Source organism: Centroberyx gerrardi, chromosome 8, assembly GCF_048128805.1.
Source record: "Centroberyx gerrardi isolate f3 chromosome 8, fCenGer3.hap1.cur.20231027, whole genome shotgun sequence".
In the NCBI taxonomy this organism is placed as follows: domain Eukaryota; kingdom Metazoa; phylum Chordata; class Actinopteri; order Beryciformes; family Berycidae; genus Centroberyx; species Centroberyx gerrardi.
The window spans coordinates 33070040-33081481 of NC_136004.1; the positions used below are offsets into that span (position 1 = coordinate 33070040).

General features: G+C 46.6%; 1 protein-coding gene across 1 annotated transcript in view; it reads left to right on the forward strand.

The window, feature by feature from the left end:
- adam9a (ADAM metallopeptidase domain 9a) overlaps positions 1–6869 on the forward strand; it is a 50904-nt gene extending 44035 nt beyond the window's left edge. Inside the window, exons 19-24 of the mRNA XM_071899108.2 lie at positions 675–780; positions 1180–1327; positions 4196–4295; positions 5336–5365; positions 6202–6260; positions 6406–6869. Coding sequence (XP_071755209.2) covers positions 675–780; positions 1180–1327; positions 4196–4295; positions 5336–5365; positions 6202–6260; positions 6406–6469 — 507 coding nt within the window. The 3' untranslated portion in view covers positions 6470–6869. The remainder of the gene's footprint in view (positions 1–674; positions 781–1179; positions 1328–4195; positions 4296–5335; positions 5366–6201; positions 6261–6405) is intronic.
- The last annotated feature ends 4573 nt before the right edge of the window (positions 6870–11442 follow it).

An 11442-nucleotide genomic window follows, 5' to 3' on the forward strand; every position in this document is an offset into this window, starting at 1 on the left:
GTCTGTCTGTCTGTCTGTCTGCCTGTCTGTCTCTCTGTCTGTCTGTCTGTCTGCCTGTCTGTCTGCCTGTCTGTCTGCCTGTCTGTCTGTCTGTCTGTCTGTCTGTCTGTCTGCCTGCCTCTCTGTCTGTCTGTCTGTCTGTCTGTCTGTCTGTCTGTCTGTCTGTCTGTCTGTCTGCCTGTCTGTCTGTCTGCCTGTCTGTCTGCCTGCCTCTCTGTCTGTCTGTCTGTCTGTCTGTCTGTCTGTCTGTCTGTCTGCCTGTCTGTCTGTCTGCCTGTCTGTCTGCCTGTCTGTCTGCCTGTCTGTCTGCCTGTCTGTCTGTCTGTCTGTCTGCCTGTCTGCCTGTCTGCCTGTCTGTCTGTCTGTCTGTCTGTCTGCCTGTCTGTCTGCCTGTCTGTCTGTCTGTCTGCCTGTCTGTCTGCCTGTCTGTCTGCCTGTCTGTCTGTCTGCCTGTCTGCCTGTCTGTCTGTCTGTCTGTCTGTCTGCCTGTCTGTCTGTCTGTCAGGTGTGTCAGTTCATCTGTATCACAATATTAACCTGTTTCTCTCTCCCTCTCTGCCTGTCTGTCTCTCTGCCTGTCTGTCTCTCTGCCTGTCTGTCTCTCTCTCTGCCTGTCTCTCTCTCTGCCTGTCTGTCTCTCTGCCTGTCTGTCTCTCTGCCTGTCTGTCTCTCAGGTGTGTAACAGTAACAGGAACTGTCACTGTGAGGACGGCTGGGCTCCGCCCCTCTGTGAGGTCAAAGGTTACGGCGGCAGCGTGGACAGCGGCCCCACGTGGAACGGTAGGTCGACCTCTGACCTCTGACCTCTGACCTCTGACCTCAACAGTCATGTCATCTGATTACTGGAACATTATTCTCATCTAATTACTATAATATTAATCTGATATTATTTCTTGAACAATAATGTAATGTTTGGCTGGAATAATGTCTTGTTGATTTGAAATATCTCTCTCTCTCTCTCCCTCTCTCTCTCTGTCTCTCTCTCTCTCTCTCTCTGTCTCTCTCTCTCTCTCTGTCTCTCTCTCTCTATGTCTATCTCTCTCTCTCCCCCCTCTCTCTCTCTCCCTCTCTCTCTCTCTCTCTCCCTCTCTCTCTCTCTCCCCCGCTCTCTCTCCCCCCCCCCCCTCTCTCTCTCTATCTCTCTCCCCCCCCCCCCTCTCTCTCTCTCTCTCTCTCCAGATAAAGACACCTCTGTCAGAGACGGTCTGTTAGTTTTCTTCTTCCTGGTTCTTCCTCTCCTGGCTCTGGGTGCGTTTGTTTTCCTGCACAGGAACGAGTTGCTGCAGCGGTTGGGGCGGAGCCGCAGGAAGCGCTCGCAGGGATACGAGTGAGTCCGGAAATATAAAATATCGCTTTCACAAAGCTGAACAGAAATGGCAGATTTTGGTGACGTCAGGTCAGTGTGTCTGGTGACCTTTGACCTGCAGTTTGAAAACAGAAATCAGTTTCCAGCTGATAAACTGACAGACTGAGCAGAAATCTGTCTGTTACTCTGATTATCAGCTTACTGACAGAGAATCAGATTAAGTTTACAGGAGAGTTTTGCCTTAATCTGAACACAGGATATGATGTCACTTCCTGTCGTTATATTTCCACATCATCAGCTGTTTGGCGTCACACAGTGAAACCTTCCCACACAACCCAGTTGCCTGTGTATCACCTGCAATTAACTGAAAAGTTGCCTGCAACCTGGTTGCATCAAGTTGAAACTGTTTGAACGTTTTGCAACTAGATTCAGGCAACAGCCAATCAAAATGCTGATATCATGTCACCTGACTTTCAGTTGTGCCAGTCGGCTGAAAGTAACTGACAGAAACAACAGACGACAAACAGCCAGGAAAAATAAATCTCTGTCATTCTGAAGGTTTGTGGATTCACTTTACATTTAGATCTTGTTGTATTCCAGGTAGTTTCAGTATTTCCTGTAGAGAAAGTGAACTTGGCAGTGGATGTTAGCTGCTGTTAGCTTCACCGCTAACTGTGAGCATACAGCAGCTTCTGTTATGTTAATATTACACCACAGTGAAGAGGTTTAATATGCTGAATTACTAACTGTTTAACCTGATGTCAACACAAAATAATGTTAAAGCAGACAGGTTCCTTCAGATGAGCAGCAGACAGGTTCAGATGAGCAGCAGACAGGTTCAGCTGAGCAGCAGACAGGTTCCTTCAGCTGCTGTTGTATTAATAGTCAGGTCAGTCAGACAGACAGCTGCCTGTCTGTCTCTCCAGCTGTCTGTCTCTCCACCTGCAGCTTCTCTGGTGTGAACAGAGTCGGAATCGATAGTTTCCCTCCAGACTGAGAGAAATTCCCAAGAATCTTCCTTTGTGAGTCTGCTGTGAACAGAGCCGGCAGATTCCCGGGGTTATGATGGTTATGACAGTTATGACGGTTATGACGGTTATGACAGTTATGACGGTTATGACGGTTATGACGGTCTGATGTCATATGCTTTCATGCAGAGCGAGCCGACCAATCACAGAGAGAGACTCGCTCACTGCAGCGTTTGTTTGGAGCGGAGAGCTGAAAGTTTGATTTTTAGTTTTCCAAACTGTTTGGAGCAGCAGATTAATATGAAACATTAATAACAGCAGGAGGAACACAGCAGCTCCTCAGCCGCCATTTTTCTACAACAACAACAACAAGTGAGGTGTTCAACATGCGGCCCGCCTCACCTGTCAGGGCCGTCATGTCGCGTTGAACGCTTTCTACAGGCAAACTTCACAGAGAAGAGAGAGAGAGAGAGAGACACCAGAGCAGCTGGAGAGACAACATGGAGAGACAGGTTCGGTCTCAGCTGTCTGCACAACACAGTGGTACAGCTGGGAGTTCTTCACTGTCACATGATGCAGGACAACAGGCTCTGCTACGGTTTAAACAGCTGAGAGGGGGAAGTCGTGTTTTACAACAGCAAACATTATTTTGTGTTGACATCAGGTTAAACAGTTAGTAATTCAGCATATTAAACCTCTTCACTGTGGTGTAACATTAACATAACAGAAGCTGCTGTATGCTCATAGTTAGCGGTGAAGCTAACAGCAGCTAACATCCACTGCCAAGTTCACTTTCTCTACAGGAAATACTGAAACTACCTGGAATACAACAAGATCTAAATGTAAAGTGAATCCACAAACCTTCAGAATACTGGATGACAGATTTATTTTCCTGGTTGTTTGTCGTCTGTTGTCTCTGTCAGTTACTCTATCAGCTGGCTGTAGTACTGCATGTTGATTGGCTGTTGCATGAATCTAGTTGCAGAAAGTTTAGGTTCATGCAGGCGACTTTTCAGTGAATTGCAGCGTGAAACTGAAGTTCAGTTCCATCCTGCAGCTGAGTCAGCAAACTGCTCCTGAACACTCCAAACCACTTCATGGTTCTCCAGCACGTTCTCCAGCACGTTCTCCAGCACGTTCTCCAGCACGTTCTCCTGGACGTTCTCCTGGACGTTCTCCTGGACGTTCTCCAGCACGTTCTCCTGGACGTTCTCCAGCACGTTCTCCTGGACGTTCTCCTGGACGTTCTCCTGGACGTTCTCCAGCACGTTCTCCTGGACGTTCTCCAGCACGTTCTCCTGGACGTTCCCCTGGACGTTCTCCAGCACGTTCTCCTGGACGTTCCCCTGGACGTTCTCCAGCACGTTCTCCTGGACGTTCTCCAGCACGTTCTCCTGGATGTTCTCCAGCACGTTCTCCTGGACGTTCTCCTGGACGTTCTCCTGGACGTTCTCCAGCACATTCTCCTGGACGTTCTCCTGGACGTTCTCCTGGACGTTCTCCAGCACGTTCTCCTGGACGTTCCCCTGGACGTTCTCCAGCACGTTCTCCTGGACGTTCTCCTGGACGTTCTCCTGAACGTTCTCCAGCTCAGCTCAGCTGAGCAGAACTGAAGTCAGTCAGGCTGTAAATCCAGACGGAGACACTCCAGCTGAACAGTCAGCTGACGCTCCGCCTGTTAAAGCAGTTTGACTGAAACATGAAAATGATTTCTGTATCAGCTGCACCTGCAGGTGAAATACACCTGCTGTTCAGCTTATACACACATTCTGAATCCAGATCAGTTTTCCATGAGGGTTCAGTCAGTGGTCTGTCTGTCTGTCTGCCTCTCTGTCTGTCTGCCTCTCTGTCTGTCTGTCTGTCTGACCCAGTCCTACTTCCTGTCTTTAGTCTTCCTGACTTCCTGTCTTCCTGTCATCAGGGCCGATGGCAGAGCTTCAGCCAATCCCAGCAGAGGACCGCCTCCCAGAGCCCAGCCTCCCGCTGTCGCCCGGGGCAACAACAACATCGTCAGAGACGGGGTGAGTTTCTGAAACTGAAGCTATATGAAGCTATATTATACTGTTTGTACAGGCTGTATCTGTGTGTGTGTGTGTGTGTGTGTGTCTAACTCAGACTAAACTAAACTCAGTTCACTTGTCTTGTGTTAAACTGTTTACCAAACTCAACCCTCTGTCTGTCTGAACACAAACTGCAACTAAACTTCATTATTAAACTTCTGATAAAGTCTTCATGTCTCTCACATCTAATGGGAGGAGTGATGATGTAAGAACTGTTTAATGAGGTAATAACTTGTCATAATGTGATAAATTGTCCCTCTGAATGGGTCCAAAATGCAATATAACCTGATATTTTAATATTTTCTTCCTGATAATATAAAACATGGCATGTATTACATGATAATGGGTGTAACTGTTTTTAGTTGTTACACAACATCAGGTGTTTTGACATGTTGGACGTTGTGTTATTTCACAGGTTATGATCTGATCCATCAGTTATTACATCATCAGTTATCCATTAACCATGTCTGTCCTAAACAAGCTCATGACAGCAGCTCAAACAAGACAGGAGATTCATCAGTTTTCAATTAATTGCCATAGCAACGCCCCAATCAGTGTAATTCAGCTGCTCATTGGTTAGTTCAGCAGACTGATGATGTCACTGTGTGTGACCCCGCCTCTCTGCTGCAGGAGGCGGAGCCGCAGGTGAGACATTCTACATTTTCCACTGTGTTTCCATGGCGACCGCAGTGCTTCCCCAAGTTATAAATCAACTAGTCTTTAATCAGCTGGTCAGTTAACTGATCGACTCACCAGTTAATTAAGAGACTTGTTGGTTAATTGATAGACTGCCAGTTAATTAATAGATGAGGCAGTAGAGTGTCAGTAGAGTGTCAGTAGAGTGTCAGTAGAGCGTCAGTAGAGCGTCAGTAGAGCTGAGTACCGAGTGTTCAGCTGACAGTAGATTCTGAATGATTTGACGTTAATTGTTTTAATTGGACTGAGTTAACGAGTCTTAACGAGTCTTAACGAGTCTGACTGTCTTCTCTCTCCATGTGAAGCACCATGCTCAGTTACTGCCACCAGAGAAGGTAAATACTCTCTACTGCTACTGCAGAACTACTGCAATACTACTGCAATACTACTGCTGTACTCTGATCAGTCTGCAGTATTTGTACTGCAGTACTGTGTACTGTGTGGTTTCTTGTTGCTGCAGCTCTCCTCCTGTACAGTTTTAAGGAATATTCTGCTTTGGGGCCAAAAATTCCAACCGAGTTTCTGCCTGCTGCCTGTCTATCTGCCTGTCTGTCTGTCTGCCTCTCTTTCTGTCTGTCTGTCTGCCTGTCTGTCTCTCTGTTTGTCTGTCTGTCTGTCTGTCTCTCTGGCTGCCTGTCTGTCTGTCTGTCTCTCCGGCTGCCTGTCTGTCTGCCTGTCTGTCTCTCTGTCTGTCTCTCTGTCTCTCTGTCTGTCTCTCTTTCTGTCTGTCTGTCTGTCTGTCTGTCTCTCCGGCTGCCTGTCTGTCTCTCCGGCTGCCTGTCTGTCTCTCCGGCTGCCTGTTCACTAACTGCTTGGTTCTCAGTGTTTCTCTGGTTGTTGTTTTCTGTGAACAGAAAACAACAACCAGCAATACAGAGAAAAATCAATTTGAACTTAAGAAAAACATTCAATTTAAATACTCTGTTTTTATGAAGCCTAGTTTATGAGTTTGATGCTATTTACTACGATGTATATACAAATATATCATATACACATTTTATATCATAAAGATTCATGCCAGTTATTATACTTTACATTAAACTCAGCACACTTTCTGAACAGGAAGCAGTATGAAACGCTGTTATCACCCTGACCTGTGTGTGTGTGTGTGTGTGTGTGTGTGTGTGTGTGTGTGTGTGTGTGTGTGTGTGTGTGTGTGTGTGTGTGTCAGGTGGTGCAGACCAGCAGGACGGTCTCCTCCTACGCTCTGCGGCCTCCTCCTCCTCCGCTGTAAGAAAAACATGAAAACCTGTTTCTGCTGTTTCTATTCTTCTGCTGTAAACAACAAGAACGCTATTTTGCCTTCTCTCATCTTTTTTCTCCTCTCTCTCTCTCTCTCTCTGTCTCTCTCTCTCTCTCTCTCTCTCTCTTTCAGAAAACCGCCTGCTGCATCACAACCTCTAGTGCCTCAGAGACCCGCCCCTCCGCCGCCTGTCTAACCAATCAGGGGCCGAGGATCCGATGCTCAGGTGTGTCTCTTAAAACACCTGTCCCACCTGGCCCCGCCCCCCGCCCCCACGCCCCAACGACATCCCCCTTCCCCCTCCTCCTCCTACTCTTCATCCTCAGTCCCCGCCCACCAACAGCTGGTTGCCTAGCGACGGCCACAGAGAAGCGATTCAGGAGTGGCCGACCCCGGCTCGACTCCCAGCCAATCAGGGCTTCAGTCTGAAGTCTGTCTGGGTCGGACAACGCTGCCGCCGCTCTGGACTGGAGCCAGGAAGACCGGACTGGGAATTTACCGTAAACTTTCATCGGGAATTTTGCCAGGAAGCACGGGACTGAACTGATGTGATCCTCTCTCTCTCTCTCTCTCTCTCTCTCTGTCTCTCTCTCTCTCTCCTCTCTCTCTCTCTGTCTGTCTCTCTCTCTCTCTCTCTCTCTCTCTCTCTCTCTCTCTCTCTCTCTCTCTCTCTCTCTCTCTCTCTCTCTCTCTCTCTCTCTCTCTCTCTCTCTCTCTCTCTCTCTCTCTCTCTCTCTCTCTCTCTCTCTCTCTCTCTCTGTCTGTCTGTCTCTCTCTCTCTCTCTCTCTCTCTCTCTCTCCCTCTCTGTTGTTGGGGCTTCATATTAAAGGACCACTGCTGCCGTCTGATTGCACCTCCCCTCTGCTCAGCACTGTCACAGGAATGTAACGCACCCCCTGGTTTCAGCCCCAGCAGGCTCCGAAGGAAACGAGCAGCTTCGGGTGCGTTTGTTTTCCGCCGCCCGGCTCGCCCGGCGGCTCAGAGTTCAGTCTGTCCTTCATGTCGTTGCGGTTCGATGTGTTTCAGCCGCTGGTTCTGAGAGTTCTGCTGCTCCAGTCTGATCTAGTTTTAACTCCCTAAAACACTTCAGTTTAACACTTTCATCTCCGGCTCCATCCAGTAGTTAGTTGTGTTTTTCTTCTCGATGGATAACCGGCCAATCGTAGAAGAGGTGACGTCACCTGCAGATATTTCCAGTTTGATATGAGAAAATGTTTCAGGATGTAAAACATCAGCGGTAAACGTCAGGTTTTGGTGTCAGTCCCTCAGAATCAAAGAGCGAGGGCTTCTTTCTAGAGCCGCCATTTTGCACCGAGAGACGTTCAACAATCATACAGGGAGAAATCCATCGTAGAAGAGGAGAGAGACCAGTTTCTCCACCACAGGAGCAGGAGAGAGACCAGAATGCACTGCAGGAGCAGGAGAGAGACCAGAATGCACTGCAGGAGCAGGAGAGAGACCAGAATGCACTGCAGCAGAGAGACTCTCTCTCTCTCTTGCTCTTACTGTGTGATCTCTATCTCTCTCTCCACCTACATGTAGAACCAACAGCTGAAAGGCATTCTGGGAAACATAGGAAATCACTAACTAACTTCACCTCAGTACAAAATAACTGCTGGGTTGTATTGATCAGATTGATGATATGAAACGCAGCAGCAGCAGTTTGACTCCAACATGAATCTGAGGAAATATAAATATAATCCGACTCTGAATATAGGCTCGGGCCAATATTCAATAATATTGAATATTGCAATATTTTGTTAATATTGCAATATTCCCCCCCGTCCACCCAACTATTATTATTAATAATTATATTGTAATTATACTATATTATTATATTATGATTATATTCAAATTATTATTAATAACCTACAAATTTTATGTAATTTAGAAGAAATAAAATAAAATACCCCCCCCCCCAAAAAAAAGAACGACCAATAATATTGTTGATATATTATATATTAAATATATTATATTATATATTGCGATATTTTGGCGGGACAGCATCGTGATATTAATATCTTGGATTTCGCCCGAGCCGACCTCCGACCTTTCGGCTGCAGTTCAGACTGTTCTAGAATATTTATCTCACATATTTATCCTGTTTTCATTTTCCTCTCTGCGTGACGTCCAGCAGCCGGCGAGAGAAGGGTCTATCTGCAGCCTGCAGACTCGCTACAAGACACGCCCCCTCCGACTAGTCAGTACAAGACACGCCCCCTCCGGCTAGTCAGTACAAGACACGCCCCCACCAGCTACTCAGTACAAGATACGCCCCCTCCGGCTACGTCAGTACAAGACACGCCCCCACCGGCTAGTCAGTACAAGACACGCCCCCTCCGACTAGTCAGTACAAGACACGCCCCCACCGGCTACTCAGTACAAGACACGCCCCCTCCGGCTACGTCAGTACAAGACACGCCCCCTCCGACTAGTCAGTACAAGACACGCCCCCTCCGGCTAGTCAGTACAAGACACGCCCCCTCCGGCTAGTCAGTACAAGACACGCCCCCTCCGACTAGTCAGTACAAGACACGCCCCCACCGGCTAGTCAGTACAAGACACGCCCCCACCGGCTAGTCAGTACAAGACACGCCCCCTCCGGCTAGTCAGTACAAGACACGCCCCCACCAGCTAGTCAGTACAAGACACGCCCCCACCAGCTAGTCAGTACAAGACACGCCCCTGACTAGTCGCTGGGGGCGTGTCTTGTACTGACATAGTCAGTGGGGGCGTGTCTTGTAACGAGTCTGCAGTCTGCAGACTCGCTACTCCCTACTTGGGCGAGCGAGTCGCTGTAGAGCCACACGGAGGGGTGGAGCTAAACCCCCCTTTGCCCCCCCCTGCCCCGCCCACTCACCCCCCCGCCCCACCCCCCCCGCCCCGCCCCGCCCCGCCACAGCCTCCATCCGAACCAGGGATTTTTACATCAGTAAACCAAATCTACACCTCCAGCTCTGTGTCCGTCATGCTGACTGTGCGCTGCTGTATGAATCTATAGAGAAAACATCAAGATGATTTTTTGTCCGCTTTACTATATTTTTAATTTGCCGTGTGAGTTTTTCTGCACAAAACCTGATCCTCGTGTGAAAACGAGGCTCGACTGATGACTTTGGATTGAAGCTGCTGATAGCTGATCATTTGTGCCGATATTCGATATCTACATATTTGACCTTTTCCTGCCAAAACAAACCTTCCCAGTATTCAGTTTTCCTCTCATCAGGATGAAAAACCTCTGAAACACTCAGAGCATCATGGGAAACTAAAACTCTCCACTGAAACTAAAAAAATATATAAAACATATATTCATCATCCTTGTGTGGAATCAGATCAAAGTGTCTCATTAGAATCAGTTCAGTCTTCCCATAGACAACCAGTGTAGTGTTGATCAAGTCTACAATCAATATGTAATCAATCAAGCTGGATCTGATCTATAGACGATATCAGAGTGATAAATCAGCAAACTGATAGATCTTCAGTTCAGTATGGACAGTGTGGTTAGCTTCAGGCTAGAAGTGTGTGTGTGTGTGTGTGTGTGTGTGTGCGTGTGTGTGTGCAATAGAAGCTCACAGGGATACACCTCACCTGACCAGGTACAGGAAGACAATCTGATTGGTCGACAGGCAACACCTGATCTCCCTGTAAACACTGATATCGCCACGGCAACGTAGAGAATCTCATTACCTTTTCTATTATAAAGGCTTTTTATAGGAATTTTGTTTATTTGCCGATGTAATGTCGCAATCTGTGGTAATGTACAAAGTTTCAAATCAGTTTTTATTTGATTAAATGGCTGCTGTCATGTGGAAACCTCAGTCTGTGATTTTCATTCATTTCTGTTCCATCCTGAGTCGCACTGTGGAGATACAAGGTTTTCACTAGTGATGGGACGATGTATCAAAATTAAATTTATCTCAATACAAAACATGTCAGTCCGTATGTTGTCAGGAACATGAATGGTGATATCAGCTCCATGTTATTCTGCTGTCAGGAACATGAATGGTGATATCAGCTCCATGTTATTCTGCTGTCAGGAACATGAATGGTGATATCAGCTCCATGTTATTCTGCTGTCAGGAACATGAATGGTGATATCAGCTCCATGTTATTCTGCTGTCAGGAACATGAATGGTGATATCAGCTCCATGTTATTCTGCTGTAGTAATCACTAATGAGACTCTTGACCATCACAGTTTCACAAGCTCTCCATCCAAATTATATTATTGTCACTTTGTAACGACATTTTTAAATTGTTTACATTCTAACAGCCAATGGCATCGCTAGAAAGATTTGAGTCTCAGAAATAAACAGAATTCTGCACAGTCAGACTTTGTTGTCACTGAACTTTTATTGATCACATCGTATCCTGGTTGTATTGATCCTGAACCTCAGATCAGTATCGAGTCGTATCAGGAGAGAAACAGATCGTCCCATCTCTAGTTTTCACCAGGTTCCACTGTGTTGGCTGTAGATATGGAACAACATCCTCCATGACATCACCAGTTACTATAGCAGTAATCCCAGTCCTATCCCAGTCGGCTGCTCTCACTGCTGTTCAGTGGGAAAATAAAACCTGCAAGACAAATGAGAAACCAACATGGCGTCCTGCAGTTTAACGAGCTCATTTAACCAACTTCATGTGTTTAGAAGTATTTTTTTTAACCATATTTTCCCTCCATGTTCTGAAGGTTAAAGTTTCTCATCGCTTCATAACCTGGAAACTCGGGCAGCAAAATTTTCTGTGATTTTCCGACTTCATCATCTGACTTTAGTGTGAAGATCGGACCGGCTGACTGACGCTTTACTGGTTTGACAGTCTGACTGTGTGGCTCTGACTGGGTGGTGGTGTGTTAATATTATATAATGAGAAATAAATCAAGTCCACATACTGAGTGTCTCTTGGTCTGTTAGAAGGTGAAATGATCTGTGTGGAAAACGGCTTGTTGCAGCTGCAAACAGGAACAGATACAGCAAAGAAAGACTGAATACAAATGAGAGCAGAGCAGAGCAGAGATTTATTTATTGAATTTCCATTTCTGTCATAACGTCACAGTTCATACAACATGCAACTTAAAAATGTAAAGAGAAAGTGAAAGTAAAAGAAAAGACATGTTGACTTCAAATACATTCAAGACAGAATCACAGCAGCAGATCAGATCAGAGGTGAT